The sequence below is a fragment of the Nomascus leucogenys genome, chromosome 18, assembly GCF_006542625.1.
Source record: "Nomascus leucogenys isolate Asia chromosome 18, Asia_NLE_v1, whole genome shotgun sequence".
In the NCBI taxonomy this organism is placed as follows: Eukaryota; Metazoa; Chordata; class Mammalia; order Primates; family Hylobatidae; genus Nomascus; species Nomascus leucogenys.
Window position 1 is genome coordinate 13,202,131 of NC_044398.1, and position 22,223 is coordinate 13,224,353.

Consider the following 22,223-nt stretch of genomic DNA (forward strand, 5'->3'; position numbering starts at 1 on the left):
GGATAAAGGTGTGGACGGGACCACAAGTAACGGTGTAACGATTAGCAGATTTAAGGAAAAGTCAGTCTAAAAGGAAACGTGAGAAGCCAATTGCAAAAGACGACCATTTCAAGTCTTCAACAAGGCTGTACCGCCTCACGTGACTTCAGAGTAGACTTTAAGAACCTAAACTAACGCTTCTCGCGAGAGGAAAGATTGACCGCTCGCAAGCGTACATCAGCTGGTGCCCCGCCTTCCCTGGGCCCCACCCACTGCCTGTCCTCACTCCCACCTTGAACCAGCCTTTTGCGCGTGTGACGTCATGGCGCCGTGCGTGGCCGCGGCGGTGGCGCAGGGGGCGGTCCCGCGGAGCGGCGCCGGAGAAGGAAGTGGTGAGGTTGTTGCTCCCTGGGCGCTTACCGCTGGCTTTTGGGGCGCAGAGAGGGGCCGCAGTCTCCGCGGCTGCGTCGCGCTCCCTTGCAGTCCCCTCCATGTTCCACGGCGCCACTACTCCCCTTCCTAAGGCCGCCGCTTACCCCGGGGTCTATGGAAGTAATGGAAGGACCCCTCAACCTGGTGAGTGTCCCACAGAATATAGCGTTCGTCTTGGGTGCCTTTGCCTCAGGAGCCCGGCCCCGTCCCCGGCGCGTCGGCTAACCCTTGAGGCTGGCAGGGTGGTTTGGCAGGAGTGGTCGCAGAGGCTGTGAGGGGGTGCTAGGCAGGCCCTGGCCCAACTGCGGCTCCAGGCTAGCCACTTCAGACTTTGCCCTCCTAGGGGATCCCCGGGAAGTCCTGGCGCCCCCTGTCGCGGGGCCCCGGGAGAGGGGATGCCACCAGCTGGAGCTGCCACCTCCTCTCTGGCTGGGGGAAGTTCTCCTAGCGCCACGTAGCCACCTCCCTACAGCCTGGAGAGGCACTGAAGCCGGCCAAGGCAGAAATGGTGTGTGATACTGGTTTTAAGTTCTAGCAGGAGGGTCTGAGTCTTAAGTCGCCCCGCTTTGGAGAGATGGAGGAATGAATATCCTCCTCACCCTCCACTTCCCCCTCATTTCTCACATACATTCACATGCATAAACTGAGTCTCCCTTCTTCCAAATATATTAGAGACAGCTGGGAAAAAGCCGTTCCTGTTTTTAGCTCAGATTCATCAATTTAGGCATCATGAAAGTGTAATCGGTGTTTGCTGTTCTCAGGAAAACGGCTGATAGCCTGTTTACTTGTGTTTTAAGTCGTTTCAGGTGTTGCAATTAAAAAACCAACAGAACCCCACTAACAACGGGAAGCATGAGTTCTTTTCAGACTGGCCGTTGCATCTTTTAGTTTCCCAGAGAGGTTACCCATTTTGGATGTAAAAGTCAGATTACTTAAGGTTGCACACAGGAAGAACTTTTGAGTCACAGGTTTGCAATTCATTTGCGATGGTGGGATTGAAAAAAAGCACTATAGAGGATTCGTTTCTCACATTAGAAATCTGAGCCCTAGAAGAGCAGTAGAGTCTGGTGGTTTAAGACTCTAGGTTTTGAAGCTATGCTGCTTGGATTTGAATTCTAACCTCGTCACTTGATAGCTGTGTTACCTTGGGCAAACTACTTGGCTTCACTCGGCTTCAGGTTTTTTGGGAGGATTAAAGGAGTAAATAGGTGTAAAGCACTTAGAACTGTACTAAGTACATAGTACAGTGTAAGAGTTAGCGATTATAACCAGACCATAAGCCCTTAATTTAAAATCTATTTGTAGAATAAAGGTTTGGACTTGAGCTTTAAAAGCCTAAGATTCTCGGACCAAATCACTGGTGCCAGGTTAACTATTGTGAGGCGCCCCTCCCAGTTTTAAGTTGGGTCTTGCCCCAGGTGGCAGGTAAGAGTTATTTACACTTAAGACGAATTGGACTACATTTGCGAGTTTTTTTTTAAACCAGAGAACTGGCCAGGCGCGGCGGCCCACGCCTGTATTCCCAGCACTTTGGGAGGTCGAGGCGGACGAATCACTTGAGCTCAGGAGTTCGAGACCAGCCTGGGCAACATGGCGAAAACCGGTCTCTACAAAAAATACAAAAATAGCCGGGCGTGGTGGCGCCCGCCTGTGGTCCCAGCTACTCGGGAGGCTGAGGTGGCAGGATCGCTTGAGCCCGGGAGCTGGAGGTTGCAGTGGGCCGAGATTGTGCCACTGCACTCCAACCTGGGCGACAGAGCGAGACTCTGACTCAAATAACCAGGGAACTGTCTTTCACTTTTCTTGTTTTTAAGGCGACATATAGTTGGCAATGAAATATAGTGGATGGCTCAATACTGAAACTTCACAGGAGTATTACTAGAAATAATCAGCTGTTTACGAAGTGCTTCAGAGTTCAGGTGTCCTTGCCAAATGACCATTGGTTCAGTTCTAGTTAGCTTCACATTATTTGGCTGCAGCATAACCCCTGCCAACTGCCCCACGAATGTGTGGTGTTTTATGAGGAGACTGAAACTGGGTGACAGTTGCAGATGGAACTGCAGAATCATTACCAGTTCAGGAAAAATTAAATGGTGGCAATACTATTTAAATTCTCCTCCATAAAACGGAGTGAGTTTCGACTGTCTTTTTAAGCAGGCTAGCGTAACTCCGTATTTCAGCCATAAAATTTATGTGGGCAAGTATCAGAAATTTGGCATCTTGAATTCTTTTTTTTTTTTTTTTGAGATGGAATCTCTCTCTGTCACCAGACTAGAGTGCAGTGGCGCGATCTCAGCTCACTGCAACCTCCGACTCCCTGGTTTAAGCAATTTTTCTGCCTCAGCCTTCTGAGTAGCTGGGATTTCAGGCACGCGCCACCACGCCCAGCTAATTTTTGTATTTTTAGTAGAGACGGGGTTTCACCGTGTTGGCCAGGATGGTCTCGATCTCCTGACCTCGTGATCCGCCCGCCTTGGCCTCCCAAAGTGCTGGGATTACAGGCGTGAGCCGGCGTGCCTGGCCAACACCTTGAATTCTTAAACCATTTGAGTCTTGAAAGATCTGATTTCCAGCATAGTTGTTTATTGGAAGGTAACAATAGAACAGACCTTGACAGTTACTTGAATGAGTACCAATTACAGGCCTCTGGCACTCCAGAAATTTGATCACTCCTCTTCCCCAGCTGGAGTGCAGTGCATATCTTATGAAGCTGGGGTTTTTTGCAACTGGAATGATTCGTCTGAGTCGTTTTCTCTGTTAGTTGGACTAGTTTGTTTTTTTTTTTTTTTGTTTTCTTTGTTTGTTTTTTTTTTTTTTTTTTTTTTTTTTTTTTTTTTTTGAGACGGAGTCTCGCTCTGTAACCCAGGCTAGGGTGCAGTGGTGCGATCTGGGCTCACTGCAACCTCCACCTCACGGGTTCAAGCAGTTCTCTGCCTCAGCCTCCTGAGTAGCTGGGATTACAGGCATGCACCACCACGCCCGGCTATGAAAATTCTGACATTCTTTTATGTCAGTGAACACCTAACTTGGTATCTAGTTGACTCAAGATGAGAGATAGTTCTCAATGCTATAATTTGAATGTCTTTGAAAATTCCACTAGTATTATACAAGCTTTCTCTTTTTCTATACTCAGAGAGTTACTAATGCAATGAGCTTTGTCTAATGACATCATAGTGTAGTCCAAATTCATTGCATAAGGACTCATCACAGTACATGGATTTGTAGTCATGTGTCCTCAGAGCATCCTCGGAACTTAGTAAGATGTGTTTTCCAATTTTACAGAAAAATAAGCCTAAGCTGAGAGAATTAGGTAATTACTTAGGTCAGTGACTTAAATACATTATGAATCACGAGTTATTTTGATATCAAGACCTCTTTCTAGCAATGCTGCCATATTGTACTCATCATGTTCATTTCAATGTGGTTCTCATCTATATTGAACTGTAGATTCTGTGTTAGCATTTATTACCTCTGCTCCGGTATTGATTCTTTTATGTTAGGTTTGGCAGTAAGGGCCTTAGAAATTCCTCACAGTGAATTTTTAAGATCTGGAAGAGACTAGTTTGAAATACTCATTTTAATATGTACCACAGAGGTAATGGATTCTAATTCTCTGGTTATTGAAGTTTGTCAAAAGAAAAATTGTACTTCCACTGAAGAAAAAAATAGCTAGTCTTTGCACTCTGAATACGTTTGTTTCATTAGGGTTTTTTGGTCAATTTTTCTTTAAGAGACAGGGTCTTACTCTGTTGCCCACACTCAAGGGATCCTCCTGCCTGAGCCCTCCACAGTAGCTGGGACTACAGGTTTGCACCACCATGCCCAGCTAATTTTTTCAAAAACTTTTTGTGGAGATGGGGTCTTGCTGTGTTGCCCAAGCTGGTCTTGAACTCCTGGCCTCAAGCAATCTTCCTGTCTCAGCCTCCCAAAGTGTTGGGATTACAGGCGTGTGCCACTGTGCCCAGCCTGTCAATTTTAAATATGGAAAAATAACTTATAAAATTAGTGCATATTTAGATATTTCTTTCCATACACATTTTGTCAATGTGACTACTGGTAACAAATGTCAAAACTCATGTGAGATAATTTGTAGTTCTTTGGTTTGTTTGCTGCTGATTTGGAAAGTGATGTCAGATCTTAATTTATATGTGACTATTGCTCATGTTTTCTTACCTCCGCTGCAAAGGGCAGGGTCCATGTGACTGCCTGGCCACAATCGTTTTCTATGTGTTTAGCCCTTAAGAGTGCTGAGAATGTTGAGTAACAGCTTCCCTCCAGAGTGGTCAGTTCTCACATCACATGAGGTAGTTAATGAAGCCTCTTACTTTCCAGCTTCTGTAAGAAAAGTAGTCAGATATCATGGTCCAAGGAATGACCTTATGCATACCTGGAGTCCTTATAACTATCCCATTTTAATTATATTGGCTTTAAAATCTTGAAGGTAGAAAGAGGCAATTTGAACCCCTTCTTTGTTGCCCTGAAAAATTCCAAGGAAAATTTATTTCTTTGTCACAAGCTGAGCTAGGCATAATGAAAGCACTCTGGAAAAAGGAGGTAGAGAGTACTGATATCCAGCAATTATTGCTAAGTGGTAGGATTGGCATCGGGCACATTATGTATATTTTTTATCTTTTCCTCTTAATAGCTAAATATGAGATATTCCCCCTATTTTAAAGATGAAGACTTTGAAATGCAGGGTAAGTGGTGATAGTAGGATATGAAGGCAAGATTGGGCTGGGCACAGTGGCTCACGCCTGTAATCCCAGCGCTTTAGGAGGCTGAGGTGGGTAGGTCACCGAGACCAGCCTGGCCAACAAGGTGAAACCCTGTCTGTACTAAAAACAAAAATTAGCCAGGTGTGGTGGCGGGTGCCTGTAATCCCAGCTACTTGGGAGGCCGAAACAGGAGAATCGCTTGAATCCAGGAGGTGGAGGTTGCAGTGAGCCAAGATTGCGCCCTTGCACTCCAGCCTGGGTGACAGAGTGAAACTTCATATCAAAAAACAAAACAAAACAAAAATTAGCCAGGTGTGGTGGCACATGCCTATAATCCCAGCTACTTGGGAAGCTGAGACAGGAGAATTGCTTGAACCCGGGAGGTGAAGATTGTGGTGAGCCAAGCTCACGCCACTGCACTGCAGCCTGAGCGACTGAGTGAGACCTTGTCTCAAAGAAAAAATTTGGGAGGCCGAGGCGGACGGATCATGAGGTCAGGAGATCGAGACCATCCTGGCTAACACAGTGAAACCCTGTCCTTACTAAAAATACAAAAAATTAGCTGGGTGCGGTGGCGGGCGCCTGTAGTCCCAGCTACTCGGGAGGCTGAGGCAGGAGAATGGCCTGAACCCAGGAGGCAGAGCTTGCAGTGAGCCGAGATCGCACCACTGCACTCCAGCCTGGGCGACAGAGCGAGACTCTGTCTCAAAAAAAAAAAAAAAAAAAAAAAGGCTTTCCTGGAATTCTCCAACACTTGAGCGCTTATCTTAAGTGTAATTGCATTATATTGGTTAGACAGTCAATTCAGTGCTTATTGATTTGAGATAACTGCTACTTGTTTGTAGGAGACGCACATTGATTGGGAAAGGGGGAGTGAGTGAGGTTTCTCTTTCAACTGAAGACCCTACCATAAGGTCGGGTATATATTAGATTTTCCTCTGCTGCCTTTTCATTACTGTGTTCATATGGTGTTCATTTTTCTTTTTTTCTTTTTCTTTTTTGTTTTGAGACAGAGTATCACTCTGTTGCCCAGGCTGGAGTACAATGGCATAATCTCAGCTCAGCACAACCTCCGCCTCCCGGGTTCAGGTGTTTCTCCTGCCTCAGCCTTCCACGTAGCTGGGACCACAGGCGCGTGCCATCATGCCTGGCTAATTTTTGTATTTTTAGTATAGATGGGGTTTCTCCATGTTGGCCAGGCTGGTCTCGAACTCTTGCCCTCGTGATCCGCCCACCTTGGCCTCCCAAACCAAAGTGCCTGGATTACAGGCGTGAGCCACCATGCCTGGCCTGGTGTTCCTTTTCATCTTTACTTAACAGCTTTCCCCAAGGACACAGAAAAAAATAAATAGAAAGTTACCGAAAGTAATACTGTTTTCTTTTGGGAAAGAGGGTAGTATTGAACATGTATTTTTGAAGCAGTTAGCACGTGGAGGTAAAAGGTACTTGCCAGTGATGGCAGTCACTTAGTAACCTAGTTGTTGTAGTTAGGATTTTTGTTGGTTGTAGTTGATGAAAACCCACTTAAAATTAGCTTGAGCCAAAAGAGATAATTTATTGGACTCCAAAGAAAGGTACAGAAAGGGCAGGGGTATAATGTAGCTTGGTTTATGAACGTATAGAGCCTGTCAGTCGGACTTAATCCGACTCTCCCTCTCTTTTTGCCTTTTCAGGCTTGTCTGCTTCACTCCTCTTTCTGCAGACCTATATTTCCACCTGGCTAGCCTCTGAATGTCACATCAATTAGACTTTCTTCATATTCTCTGCTCTTAAGTTTGAAAATCTGAAGAAGGGATTCTTTAGGTATCCAGATGACAAGGTAATACAAGAATGTGGGCCCAGTATGGTAGCTCACACCTGTAATCCTAGCACTTTGAGAGGCCGAGGCAGGTGGATTGCTTGAGCCCAGGAGTTCAAGACCAGCCTGGGCAACATAGTGAAAACCAGTCTCTACCAAAAGAAAAAAAAAGTTAGCTGAGCATGGTGGCACATGTCTGTGGTTCCAGCTACTTGAGAGGCTGAGATAGGAGGATCACTTGAGCCCAGGAGGTTGAGGCTGCAGTGAGCCGTTACCATGCCACTACATTCCAGCCTCTGGGTGACAGAATGAGACCCCATCTCAAAAAAAAACAGCAAGGAAATCATAAGGAAGAGAAAATATATTTATAGTTCTATACTATAGTTATCAATACCATAAGTTTATGTCAGCTGTTTACAAAATGAATTGTCTGTCAGAAATGATGGGCAACCACAGCTGTAGACCTCAATCTAACGTAACCCATCAAGCAATTAAAAAAAAAAAAAAAAAAAAAAAAAAGAAGGCCGGGCGCGGTGGCTCACGCTTGTAATCCCAGCACTTTGGGAGGCCGAGGCGGGCGGATCATGAGATCAGGAGATCGAGACCATGGTGAAACCCCATCTCTACTAAAAATACAAAAAATTAGCCGGGCATGGTGGCGGGCGCCTGTAGTCCCAGCTACTTGGAGAGGCTGAGGCAGGAGAATGGCGTGAACCTGGGAGGCGGAGCTTGCAGTGAGCCGAGATCGCGCCACTGCACTCCAGCCTGGGTGACAGAGCAAGACTCCGTCTCAAAAAAAAAAAAAAAAAAAAAAAAAAAAGAACGTGGGAAGTCCCACAGAATCATATGGATTGCCTAGGAAGTACACAGAGGTGGGACTGTTTTATTGTGAATTTCATAATTTATTTTGAATTACCAGAGAAACATATTTATGGACTTACTACCCTTTTCTTTTTGAGACGGTATCTTCTCTGTCCCACAGACTAGAGCACAGTGGTGTAATCACAGCTCACTGTAGCCTCAACCTCCTGAGCTCCTGATCCTCCTACCAGTCCCTCCTGGGACTACAGGTGCGCACCACTACACCCAGCTAATTTTTCTATTTTTTGTAGAGATGGGGTCTCACTATGTTGCCTATGCTGGTCTCAAGCAACCCTCCAACCTCAGCCTCCCAGAGTGCTGGGATTATAGGCATGAACCACCGTGCCCAGCCTATTACTTTTTTTTTTTTTTTTTTTTTTGAGATGGAGTCTCACTGTGTTGCCCAGGCTGGAGTGCAGTGGCGCAATCTTGGCTCACCACAACCTCTGCCTCCCAGGTTCAAGCGATTCTCCTGCCTCAGCCTCCCGAGTAGCTGGGACTACAGGTGGGCGACACCATATCCGGCTAATTTTTGTATTTTTTGTAGAGACGAGGTTTCATTATGTTGGCCAGGCTGTTCTCAAACTCCTGACCTCGTGATCTGCCTGCCTCGGCCTCCCAAAGTGCTGGGATTACAGACGTGAGCCTCCACTCCTGGCCTCAGCCGATTACTTTTAATGGCTGTGATTCTACCAAGAACAGTATTTAAAGAGAGACCAGTTTTAATATGTGTAAACTGCAAAAGTTGTTTTGAAGCACCACCAAGATAGGTTTTCTGTAAAATCTTCAGTTTATAAAAAATGCAATTTAGCTGGGCATGGTGGCTCATGCCTATAATTCCAGCACTTTGGGTGAGTGAGGGAGGAATATTGCTTGAGCCCAGGAGTTTGAGACCAGCCTGGGCAAGATATCAAGACCCCACCTCTACAAAAAATAAAAGCTGGATGTGGTGCCATGTGACTGTATTTCTAGCTACTCAGGAGGCTGAGGTGGCAGGATTGCTGGAGCCCAGGACATTGAGGCTGCAGTGAGCTATGATTGCACCACTCCACTCCAGCCTGGGCAACAGAGCAAAACCCTGTCTTAAAAATAATTAAGATGAAAAATTTTTTAAAATGCAATTTAGTCTAGACCCAACTATATTGTCAACTTCTTGATGGCAGGTACTTCCATCATTTCTATTGTCTTTTGTAGTACTTAACGAGGGATATATCGAGTATGTACCAGTACCAGGCACCATTCTAAGCACTGTGATGTTTCAGCTAGTTTAATTTTCACAAACTCTTTTGTTTTTGGTGCCATCAAATTTACATAAGCAGACAATAACTCTCATTTTAGAGATGAGAAAACTGAGGCAGATAATTGGGAAAGCCGGGCTCATGTGTTTCATATGTGGTCAAACTGAGATTTGAACGTTGGCAGTCGAGCTCTATTGAGTCTGTGTTTGCTGTGTGTCTGATAAGAATGTAGTAGGAACTGCACTTAAAATATGAAATTTGGTTGCTCTGGTGCCAAATAACCTAGAGGAGATGGTGTGTTTTTGTTGAGCTTAGCAATAATCCGAAACTATAATGAGATTTAACTTCTAAATTGGCAGACTGATTAGAGATTGGACTCTACATGGGGATGTTTTAAGGGAGCTGGGAGAGCCATGAGGACCTGCTCTCACTGAGAACTTTTTTTTTTTTGGTGTTCAATTAAGCATTTATTCTGTCATCACAGACAGAGTTTGAAGTTTAATTATGGAGCTACATAAATATCCATAGTATAAGAAAGTGATTGAAGTCATCAGTGACACACACAGATAGAAAAAAGGTGTTAGAATGAAGTAACCTGAAATAGCATCTCATCCCTGCTTCTTAGAGTGTATCCAATAAGCCAGCAACTTTGGCTTTATCTGGGTGGAATCTCAAGCCGTACTCCAAACCTCCTGAATCAGAATCTTTTTTTTTTTTTTTTTTTTTTTTTGGAGATGGAGTTTCACTCTTGTTGCCCAGGCTGGAGTGCAATGGCACGATCTCAGCTCACTGCAACCTCTGCCTCCCTGGTTCAAGCAGTTCTCCTGCCTCGTCCTCTCAAAGTGCTGGGATTACAGGTGTGAGCCACCACGCCTGGCCTTTTAGAATCAGTATTTTAACCAGGTGATTTGTATTTTCATTAAAACCTAGAGCCTTATTGCTTAATGATTTAATACCACTTGCTTTAATAGTGTCAAAACATGTTCATTAGAGAAATTAGGTTAATCATAACTGCTTGTACATGCTAGCTTTCTTTATCATGTACATTCTCTTCCCAAAATATCTGTGTAATTTGTGGGTACTAGAAAATGCTCATGTGTTCAGAATGTATTTTTTGCTCAGTCCAAGTCTCCAGGTTAAAGTTCAACCATTATTTTAAGCCCCCAGTCATTTCTTTTCTTTCTTTCTTTTTTTTTTTTTGTGGGGGGCGCTGTCTTGCTCTGTTGCCCAGGCTGGAGTACAGTAGCACGATCTCGGCTCACTGCAACCTCCTCCTTCCAGGTTCAAGCAATTCTTGTGCCTCAGCCACCTGAGTAGCTGGGATTACAGGCATGTGCCACCACACCTGGCTAATTTTTGTACTTTTAGTTGAGATGGGGTTTCACCATATTGGCCAGGCTGGTCTTGAACTCCTGGCCTTGAGTGATCTGCCTGCCTCAGCCTCCCAAAGTGCTGGGATTACAGGCATGAGCCACTGCGCCCAGTCTACCCAGTCATTTCTTGTGGCTATTGTTATTCCCAGGCATATGTTAAGACTTAGAGGAAAGTTTGATTACTATTTAAAGAATAAAAAGTATCTGAAATCCTCTAATTGAAAGGCATGAATCTTGTCTTTAAGATTGTTGCTTCTTTCTTACAAAAATAGAAGTGGGGAAAAGGCGAACAGCAACCCATTGCTGGAAGTGCTGTTTTCTACTTTTGTCTTCACCTGTGTTTTATACTGAGTATGATTTGTAAACATGCCCAGAATATTTATTATCTCAGTTGCAAACGTGATTCTGTGAAGTATTTTTATGCAGCATCAAAGGGACATGTCTTTAAAAAGCATCCAAGACAAATCATTTTTCAGATAACTGACAGAACAGATTTGTTTTTTTGGGGGGGACCGAGTCTTACTGTGTTGCCCAGGCTGAAGTGTAATGGTGCAGTCTTGGCTCACTGCAACCTTTGCCTCCTGGGTTGAAGCGATTCTCTTGCCTCAGCCTCCCGAGTAGCTGGGATTACAGGCACCCACCATCCTGCTGGGCTAGTTTTTGTATTTTTGTAGAGACAGGGTTTCACCATGTTAGCCAGACTGGTCTCAAACTCCTGACCTCAGGTGATCCACCCGCCTTGGCCTCCGCAAGTGCTGGGATCACAGGCATGAGCCACCATGCCCGACTTTTTTTTTTTTGAGACAAGATCTCATTCCGTTGCCCGGGCTGGAGTTTAGTGGTGCGATCACAGGTCACTGCAGCCTCCATTTCCCAGGCTCAAGTGATTGTCCTACCTCAGCCTCCTGAGTAGCTGGGACTACTACAGGTGCGAGCGCCACACCCGGCTAATTGTTGTGTTTTTTTGTAGAGATGGGTTTTCACCATATTGCCCAGGCTTGTCTCAAACTCTTGAGCTCAAGTGATCTGCCTGCTTTGGCTTCCTAAAGTGCTGGGATTATAGGCATTTTTTTTTTTTTTTTTTTTTTATTTTTAGGCATGAGCTATTTGCATGGTTGTGCAACAAATCTCCAGAATTTTTTCATCTTGCAAAACTGAAACTATGCCGTTTGCATACCTACTCCCCATTTCCCCCTCCCCCATTCAATGATGAGTTGTTCCACCATTCAACTTTCCTGTTTTTATGAATTTGACTACTTTAGATACCCAATAAGTCGATTTGTATAGTATTTGTCCTTTTATGATTGGCTTATTTTATTCAGTCTGATGTCTTCACAGTTCATCCATGTTGTAGTATGTCAGAATTATCTTCCCTTTTTTTTTTTTTTTTTTTTTTTTTTGAGACACAGTCTCGCTCTGTCACCCAGGCTGCAGTGCAGTGACGCGATCTCGGCTCACTGCAAGCTCTGCCTCCGGGATTCACGCTATTCTCCTGCCTCAGCCTCCTGAGTAGCTGGAACTACAGGTGCCCGCCACCATGCCCGGCTAATTTTTTTTGTATTTTTAGTAGAGACGGGGTTTCACCGTGTTAGCCAGGATGGTCTCAGTCTCCTGACCTCATGATCTGCCTGCCTTGGCCTCCCAAAGTGCTGGGATTACAGGCGTGAGCCACTGCGCCCAGCTAATTTTTGTATTTTTAGTAGAGATGGGGTTTCACCATGTTGGCCAGGCTGGTCTTGAACTCCTGACCTCAGATGATGCGCCTGCCTCAGCCTCCCAAAGTGCTGGGATTACAGCCGTGAGCCACTGCGCCTGGCCTTAAAGCTCTTTTGAAATTATTAAAGTGTAAGGAGGCCAGTGACTGCTTATTTAATCAGTTTTCCTTCAATTACATTATTTGCTGTTAGAACTTCTGATTTTTTTGACTTTGTTGTTTTGATGAGATATCTTTAAAACAATCTTTGTAATATTAGATGTCGGTATCATGAATTCATCAACTGTGCAATGTCCAAGTTTTTTATTTTAAAAACAAATAGTAACTTTAATGTTGAAAGAATGAGATGATAGAAGCTTGGATTTTACTACATGATGATGAGTGATTTCCTGATTATAGTTTTTAGACTATACAGATTAGTGAAAGTATCTACAAAATAGCTCTTGTTTTGAAAGGAGCTTGTTAAAAATAAAGAAAATAGACATTTTGAATAACAATCTATGATTGTAACTCTTGGTTAATCTCCAAAGAGTGGAAGAATGTGAGTCACTGAAGAAGTTAAGTGCCTGGTGTTAACCTTGAGAGGGCTTATGGTAGAAGTGAAAGAAGTTGCCAGTTCCTTTCAGATGCTGCAGTTCTAGGCTCTACCCATTACATTTCCCCAGCTACAGATAGAGCTGTAATAGTGATTTGATATGTGGCAACAAACAGTATTATTTATCTTCTTAAAAGGTAGTTGCTTTTTAAAAGAAATCATGTTTTATTTTATGATCCAGAGGAACTTAGGGATGTTTGTCTTCTAGGCTCATCAACAGAGCAGACGAGCAGACCGTTTATTAGCTGCAGGCAAATACGAAGAGGCTATTTCTTGTCACAAAAAGGCTGCAGGTGAGTATTCTTATTAAGTACTCAGTGTAAAACTGAAGAGCAGAAAGTCGCAATAGTAATAATGTGTGTTGCTTTTCATATGCAAGACTGATACTGCTGACCCATCAGAATATCAGCTTTGATTATTTTTCAAGTAAGTGTGTTGGATTTCCCAGCTCCTGCTAATCCAATCTTCTTTCTAAACCATGAAGATGGCATAAATGTGGTAAACAATTCCTGGATACAGCTTTCTGAGCCCAAAGATCCCTAAAAACAGGAGCTGATTGTAACAAGTCTGCCATTTTATCTTAGTTATTATAAAAAAGGAGTTTGGGTTTCAAATAGTTGGCCATTTCAGGTTCTAAAAATAGTAATTCAATTCCAACCAATTCATTTTCACTGAGTTTCTGTTTTCTAACATGCTGATAATGCAAAACTTACTATAAGACTTTTGTTACCTAAAATGTGGGAGATTTTTCCTGTGGTCTTTTTTTAGCTTCCCTTCTGAATATCTCATCTCTACATGCATGCCTATAGTAACATGCCGATGATAGCTTTCATTTCAGTATGAATTTTAGAATTGTTGGCTTTTTATCAAAGACCTAATTTTACCCTAGTCAGTCAAGCAACCTAGCATATGTTGAATTCAGAAATAGATCTTGGGGGCCTGTTTTGCTTAGACCAGTTTCTGTTGGCTGAGTAACCAAAAAACTTTGGGTCCTCATTAGTGTAGTGGTAAGTATAAAAATAAAAATAAAAAAATTTAAAAATCTTTGGAGAAAGGATGTTTTACTCATGCTGCATCCAAAATGAGTGCAAGTCACCTTTCTTAGGGCAAACCCTGAAGTCTTCTGCTGGCAGGCATGTTCCTTTCCCTCTAGGCCAGTATGATGATCAGAGCCATATTCTTTCCTGACAGAAGCTGCCCTTCCCTTGTTATTTTACTTGTGAAATACAGACTGCAAGGTGAGCAGTAGATTGGATAAGTCTTCTTGCTACAGTGGTTTTTGCCTAGAAGTTGGTAATTTTCAGAGAAAATTAAAAATTTTTGTTTTGTTTTGTTTTTTTTGGAGACGGAGTCTTGCTCTGTTGCCCAGGCTGGAGTGCAGTGGCACCGTCTCAGCTCACTGCAATCTCCGCCTCCTGGTTTCAAGTGGTTCTCCTGCCTCAGCCTCCCAAGTAGCTGGGACTACAGGTGTGTGCCACCACACCCGGCTTGTATTTTTGTAGAGACGGGGTTTCTCCATGTTGGCCAGGCTGGTCTTGAACTCCTGACCTCGTGATTGACCCGCCTTGGCCTCCCAAAGTGCTGGGATTACAGGCGTTAGCCACTGCTCTCAGCCATTTTTTTTTCTTTTAATTCTGGAGTACATGTGCAGAATGTGCATGTTTGTTACATAGGTATACACGTGCCATGGTGGTTTGCTGCACCCATCAACCTGTCATCTACATTAGGTATTTCTCCTAATGCTATCCCTCCCCTAGCCTCCCACCCCCCTTTTTTTTTAAAAAGGAAATAGTTTTGCCACTGAAGTGTACTGGAGGTATCTGCTGTAGGGCCGAGCATACTGTAGATATCCCATAAATCTTTGGGTGTTTTTATGGTGAGAGGGCTTTGTACAGTATTAAACATGTCAACTAGTGCTCTTTAAATCTTTCCTAAACCATATTTTGTTATGAATCAGATTGTTAAATCTGTAGTCACTACAAAGACGATGTACCATGTTTAACTATTTAAGAAAACCATGTTTTATATGGATACCCTAGTGAAACAATACCTTATGTAACCCAAAATGGTCATGGTTACATATATATAACATATGTTAAGTGGAGTGAATCAGCATATGTTAGGCACTGAGCTATGGGATGTTATGAATATATAAAGAGAAGGAAGTTTTAGTTGTAACCTGATCCTTGTCTTTGAAGACTTAAAACTGATGTTGGGTTTCAGTTAACCACTCCCCACTCCAGAAAAATAAGGCAAACTGTTAGATCACATTAGCTTACATTATAGAGATAGAACTTAATGTGATTAGTAAATCCCGTTGAGTTGATTGGGGTTTCAACTTGTGTTTTAGAATGGAGTTGAAAATTGACATGATTGAAATGAGCTCACTTTTTGAAATTGACTTGCATCTCTAGGGCTTATAACTGGTCTTGGAAGGTATGGATTAGGTGTATTCTGAAAGGAAGCAACTTATTATTTGGAAATCGTTTTAGAGATGTGACAAGGAAAGATCAACATCTGAGAAAGACTAATAGGAAGGAAAGGCTGAAATGAGAGAATTTAAGGGCAAACAGAGGGGACCTGGGTGTCCAGCTGTCAAAGATCAGAGGAGATTCTGAGACTAAAAAACTTACCCTGAGATTACCTAGCTAAGGACTTTATAGCCTCTTTGTAGTGTTTATATTGTAAATGTGCTGAAATAAGTTGCTTGATGTCTCTTTCCTTTTGAGGAAAGGTAGGATCTACTCCTGAAGTGGACAATGGCCGAATTAAATGAAACTGAGCATGTGAGCATTCATTTGCCAGATAAGCACATCCCTAAGTGAATTTCTCTTCTTTCATACACAACAAAAGAACAAAACCTGAAATAAGTTAATAGCCATTGACAGTGCTTAGAACTCAAAATGAGCATTTCAGAAGATGAGCAGGCCCCAGAGTACACAGTATTTGGATGGATTTGATGAATATTTTGTTTGAAAACAAATCTTAACCTAAGCCTTTTGAAACTGGTAACATGAAAACGATTCTATCCTTATCATTCAGAGGCAGTATATTGCTGCACCTTGTATGCTTTGGGACCAGTTTAACAGATTCCTGATAGAAGAGTAATAGATGTTATTATTTTTTGTTTTTGGTTTTTGTTTGAGACGGAGTCTTGCCCTGTCGCTCATGGTGGAGTGCATGATCTCAGCTTACTGCAACCTCCGCCTCCCAGGCTCAAGTGATTCTTCTGCCTCAGCCTCCCGAGTAGCTGGGCCTACAGGCATGCGCCATCACACTTGGCTAATTTTTGTATTTTTTGGTAGAGACAGGGTTTCACCATGTTGGCCAGGCTGGTCTCGAACTAACTCCTAACCCCAAGTGATCTGCCCACCTCGGCCTCCCAAAGTGCTGGGATTACAGGCGTGAGCCACTGTGCCTGGCCAGATGTTATTATTTTAAGATATTCTTCAGGTTTCCTTAGTTCCTTTATTGTATCATTTGCTTAATATCTACTTTTAATTTTAGCCTCGTGTCATAATTAAAGGAAGTAGTTTAACCAGGATTGTTAGCAGTTTTTGAGATACTCTTTTTCTAAATTTCTGTGTTGCTATACTTTTGTTTCTATTGTGATTTGTGGAAGAAATCCATGAAATGGAATCAGATTTAAAATAATTTTTTTTCTTTAAAAATAACTGTAAAATGCCCCACTTATAAGATTTAAATGTGGGGAATACTTTAAATGACAGTATGATTCTTGTTGAATTCTTTGTGCTTTGGGGATATCTTTCTGTAACCTCCTTTGTCATATACAATTTCAGGGTTCTACAAAGGGAGGCATTTCAGTTGGCTAAAGCTTGGTTTTGTGAAAACTATTCCGTTTGTTAAGAAAATGGATTTAAAGCAAACTATAATTCAAACAGGGAGACAAATATATGCAGGCAAGATGGAAGAGATGTCTAAGAAAATGTGTCTACAGTGTATCAGAGCAGTAGCAGAGCATATAGAATGTCTCCACAAATTTTCTTTTTTTTCGAAACGGAGTCTCGCTCTATTACCCAGGCTGGAGTGCAATGGCATGGTCTCGGCTCAGTGCAATCTCCACCTAATGGGTTAAAGCGATTCTCCTGCCTCAGCTTCCCTAGTAGCTGGGATTACAGGTGCCTGCCACCATGCCCAGCTAATTTTTGTATTTTTTTTGTATTTTTTTATTTTTTTTTTTTAGTAGAGACGGAGTTTCACCATGCTGGCTAGGCTGGTCTCGAACTCCTGACCTCAGGTGATCCACCAGCCTCAGCCTCCCAAAGTGCTAGGATTACAGGTGTGAGCCACCACATGCGGCCGTCTCCACAGATTTAAACATGAACAAAAGGAAAAAAAATAGTATGCAGCTGTACAGACTTACTACAGGAAAAAAAGACAAGAAAGGGTTGTGGGAAGGATGTAATTATGGTAAGCATAGCTGGAGCAAAGACTGTATAACCAACTCTGTTTTTTTTTCTTTTTTAAATTCTTTTTAAATTGATACAGGGTCTCGCTATGTTGCCCAGTCTAGTCTTGAACTCCGGGGCTCAAGGAAATCCTCCTGTTTGGCCTCCCAAAGTGCTAGCCACTGCACCTGGCCCCAACTCTCCTTTTTCTTGGAGAGGGAGCATCTAATTCAGCAGTCCCAACCTTTTTGCTGCCAGGGACCGGTTTTGTGGAAGTCAATTTTCCATAGACCTGGGGTCAGGAAAATGGTTTTAGGATGATTCAAGCACATTACATTTATTGTGCACTTTATATTTTACAATGTAATAATAGAAATAAATAATTATACAACTCAACATAATGTAGAATCAGTGGGAGCCCTGAGCTTGTTTTCCTGCAGCTAGACAGTCTCATCTAGGGGTGATGGGAGACAGTGACAGATCATCAGGTGTTAGATTATCATAAGGAGAGCGCAACCTAGATCCCTTGCTTGTGCAGTTCACAGTAGGGTTTGTGCTATGAGAAGCTAATGCCGCTGCTGATCTGATGGGAGGCGGGACTCAGGTGGTAATGCAAGCAATGGGGAGTGGCTGTAAATACAGATGAAACTTCACTGGCTTGCCTGCTGCTCACTTCCTGCTGTCTGTGTGGCCCAGTTCCTAACAAGACATAGACCAGTACAGCCTGGGGGTTTGGGACCCCTGATATAATTGTATCTTAAGGACTGGTAGAACCTAGCAGGCAAGAACTCTTAAGTTAGGACATCAAATCATTAAGTTATTTGGATTAAAACTGAACAGAAAGCAATGCCTCGTAGTATCTGCAAAAAGGCAAAAGAGGAACTTAAGGTAGGTATGAGAGATGCCAAAAATGTTTATAACAAGCAAGATAAAAATGGAGATTCATTATGGACAATTCATTGATAATACAGAACTTATTTATACCTAACCTTGTTCCCGAAAGGTTATAAAATGTCTTACAGATGAATGTACAATGAAATATCGAATGTAATTAAAGATACAGAGATAAGGACATCCATAGAGAGATAAAATGAGAAAGGACTAGTAGTATAGTTCACAAAATGTACCATTAGTTCTTGCATTTTTTTTAAGAACTTAAGTTTTCTAGCAGTCGTCCTAAAGAGGAAAGATAATTTTTACATTGGCTATTAAAATTCAAACAAATAGTCACCGAGGATCTAAGATCAGAGAGAAGTTTATTGAAGGTCTTCATAAATGACATTATACTGTCCTCAGTAACTTCCTCACAGTAAATATGTCAACAAGTTCTTAGGGCTTTTAACCATAAAGCTGATGGCTTTGCTCAGAGACAGTTCATTAAAAGTGATTCTGTAGGAGTCCAAAATGATAGATTACAGGTATTCAGATGGATAAAAAGTCATTGATAATCTCATGATATTTTTGTGAGTATAATGAGTAATAGGGTTTGGATAGGTTCTTGTTTGATTTTAATCTTCCCTAAACCTATTTTTCTGATTAGGCCATCTTCAGTTTCTGAATTATAAAAATCTACAGGAGTTTTGAATAACAAAGCCTTCAAGATAATAGGGTAGGGAATATTTTCATTTTATTGCCACTGACATCCTGTTGGGGGAAGTTAAGAATTCTTTTTAAAAAATCCCCAGTTGTATCAGAATTATCAGACCAGTTATCTTTGTCACATGAGGATTATTAAAACTCTTCCTTTTACCTGTTAATTACAAAATGAAGGCACATATTAACATGCCTGTTTTTTCTTTTAACAGCATATCTTTCTGAAGCCATGAAGCTGACACAGTCTGAGCAGGTGAGACATATTCCCAATATTTGCAACAAGGGTTAGAAAGGTTTTCTTGTAGAGGCTTGAATTGTGTGTAAAGCAAAGCATTGTGTCCTTCTCAAAATGCTATAGTTAAAAATATATAAAATGGGCAAGGGAAGAGCACTCCACGATGGAAATTAAAACTAAATGAACTGCAGTGATGCCCCAGACATGGAATGCAGAAACTTCTTTTTTTCTAGTGGTTACTCACAGATCTCAGATTGCCAGCCAGATGTACCTTTTAGAGAGCCCTCTTCGGACCATTCCTGATCATTAGCTCTTATTTGATCATTAGCTCACAGTCAGTAAACAGGCCTGACCAAGAGGAAACCAGTTGGACCACCCTTTGCTTGTCAAAGATAATTTAAATCTGACCAGTCTCCCACTTGTCTCTGCTTGAATTCTTAAGCAGTTCAGGTACTTTTAAATTTGTTTCACCAATTGCTTTAAATTGTCTTCTGTGTTTGGGGAGGCTCTGCCAAGTGTTTCAAGATACATGTATTCATAAGATGGCATGGTGGCCCATGCCTGTAATCCCAGCACTTTGGGAGGCCAAGGCAGGGGGATCACTTGAGCCCAGGAGTTCGAGACCAGCCTTGGCAACACAGTGAGACCCCATCTCTACAAAAATTTAAAAAATTGGCTGGGTGTGGTGGCGCATGCCAGTAGTTCTAGCTACTTGGGAGGCTGAGGTGGGAGGATCACTGAACACCCGAGTTCAAGGCTGCAGTGAGCTATGACTGCGCCATTGCACTTCAGCCTCAGCAACAGGGACTCTGTCTCTAAAATAAATATATATAAAATATCTTTTTAAAAACTGTTTGTTATGAAAGTATCAGTTAAAGAGATCATTTCAGTGAGGTATATCAGTGGCAGGGAAAGCCACTAGTTTCTCAAACTGAACCAAGGGAACTTTAAAGTTATGTTCTATCCCTTTCACTGCCTTTGAAAGTATAGAATCTGCTCATGATACAGGCATGCATTGAGCTACCCAAACACACTGTTGATAGGAAGACTTTCTTTTTAGCTGTTGGTAGAATTAATACGTCTACAGAGGAAGGATTTCTAATTTTAAGTTCAGTACAAATGACATTACACATGGGGTCAGGCACATTGAGGAAAACATCCAATTTAGTGTGTTGATTGGGAATAGGACTTCTAACTTTCTGAATGGTATTTTTGCAAACATAGTAAATTGTAAGTTTTGTTGGGTTATTCAGAAAGGATTTTGAATAATATATGTTGGACATTACTAAGACACTTAAAATATTAAAATTCTTCCAATTTTATCTTTCCTTCTATGTAATAGGCTCATCTTTCACTGGAATTGCAAAGGGATAGTCATATGAAACAGCTCCTCCTCATCCAAGAGAGATGGAAAAGGGCCCAGCGTGAAGAAAGATTGAAAGCCCAGCAGAACACAGACAAGGATGTGGCTGCCCATCTTCAGGCATCTCACAAACCCTCTGCAGAGGATGCAGAGGGCCAGAGTCCCCTTTCTCAGAAGTACAGCCCGTCCACAGAGAAATGCCTGCCTGAGATTCAGGGGATCTTTGACAGGGATCCAGACACACTACTTTATTTACTTCAGCAAAAGAATGAGCCAGCAGAGCCATGTATTGGAAGCAAAGCCCCAAAAGATGATAAAACAATTATAGAGGAGCAGGCAACCAAAATTGCAGATTTGAAGAGGCATGTGGAATTCCTTGTGGCTGAGAATGAAAGATTAAGGAAAGAAAATAAACAACTAAAGGCTGAAAAGGCCAGACTTCTAAAAGGTCCAATAGAAAAGGAGCTGGATGTAGATGCTGATTTTGTAGAAACGTCAGAGTTATGGAGCTTGCCACCACATTCAGAAACTGCTACAGCCTCCTCAACCTGGCAGAAGTTCGCAGCAAATACCGGGAAAGCCAAGGACATTCCAATCCCCAATCTTCCTCCCTTGGATTTTCCATCTCCAGAACTTCCTCTTATGGAGCTCTCTGAGGATATTCTGAAAGGATTTATGAATAATTAAAATGGAAGGCCACAGAAAAGGGGAAAAGAGGAAATAATATAGTAATCGTTAATCCTGCAAAAAAAAAAAAATGAAAAGGGAAACCACATAGAAGGGTCATCCCGGAAATGCTTCATCTGGTGGACTGTGGGAGCAGAGGCATTGCCAGGACTTGGGAAACAGTCACTGTGAAATGCGCCACGTATCTCATTCACTCACTTGAGCTAATGATTCCGACTTGGCAGACGCTAAACTCATGGAGGTTCGGTTTCTCCTGATACAAACCAAATGGCTACCTGGAATAATTTCTTTCAAGCAACAGTTATTTTTCTTATCTTCAGGGTTAAAATGTATAAAAGTTATGTGTAATTAATCTATAATGCCATAAATGATAATGCAAAACCTAAATAATATGGTGGCCGGAGGGGCTGCCTTATATTTGAAACATGCTTTCTATCATGCATTGACTGTATGGATTTTGTTAATGCACATTTTGTTTAAGGTGTGTAAGATACACACCCTTCTAGATGAAACTGTATGTGCCACACTTTGCACTACTCATAATGATAACCTCAAGACTATCAGAAGAAATATTTAAATTTCCATTTTATGAAGAAAGGAACCAAATTATTATGCTTTTTTAAACAAATTACCAGTTTACATAATTAATCAGGGTGCATTTTAAGTTCTAACTTTGTTTATTGTATAATGCATCATTTGAAAATACCAAGGAGGAAATACCCTTTGTCTTTAATGATGCAAGAGTGGAAGTAATGCTAGTTGGCAGTATTTGATTGTAAGAAATCAATAAAGTAATTGTGTTTTATACCTTTGTTGAACGTGGTTGATAGTTAAAAAGCAAGGCACTGAGTGGCTTCTCTCTGCGTTGTAAACTTTGAATTTGAACAGATGTGGTTAGATGATTACTTTTGTGTGTCAAGGATTTGTTTTTTTCTTTCAGTGTTTTGTAGTCCATTTTCCCTTACAACTAGGGTAACAGAGAGTACAGAAGTTCCTGAGGTTTAAATGTGTTGTTTCCAACCTTTTTCCTGACTACCACATGGAAAATGCTCAGGGTTGCTCTAGGCTGGAGGCAGCTGTCCCTTGGGCACCTGCCACCCTGTCAGAGCATAGTGTGGGGAGGTGCTGCTTTGGATTCTCTCTACCAAGCTGGATGATGTTCCATGAGAAGGAAGGGGAAGAGGAGAATATAAGCAAAACATTTGGGTGCAAGCTACTGGGCGTGTTTAAA

At 42.2% G+C, this 22,223-nt stretch overlaps 1 protein-coding gene across 2 annotated transcripts; it reads left to right on the top strand.

Annotated features, from left to right (window-relative positions):
• The first annotated feature begins 301 nt into the window (after positions 1 to 301).
• Positions 302 to 21,804, top strand: NRBF2 (nuclear receptor binding factor 2). Of its 2 annotated transcripts, XM_030798665.1 has the most exons (4): positions 302 to 555; positions 12,914 to 12,998; positions 18,920 to 18,960; positions 20,285 to 21,804. In XM_030798665.1, exons 1-4 carry the CDS (start codon positions 526 to 528, stop codon positions 20,990 to 20,992), a joined length of 864 nt encoding a protein of 287 aa, XP_030654525.1. In that variant the 5' UTR covers positions 302 to 525; the 3' UTR covers positions 20,993 to 21,804. The 2 variants fall into 2 exon arrangements, with proteins under 2 accessions (XP_030654525.1, XP_030654526.1); XM_030798666.1 differs by lacking the exon at positions 12,914 to 12,998 and having other exon boundaries at positions 331 to 555.
• The last annotated feature ends 419 nt before the right edge of the window (positions 21,805 to 22,223 follow it).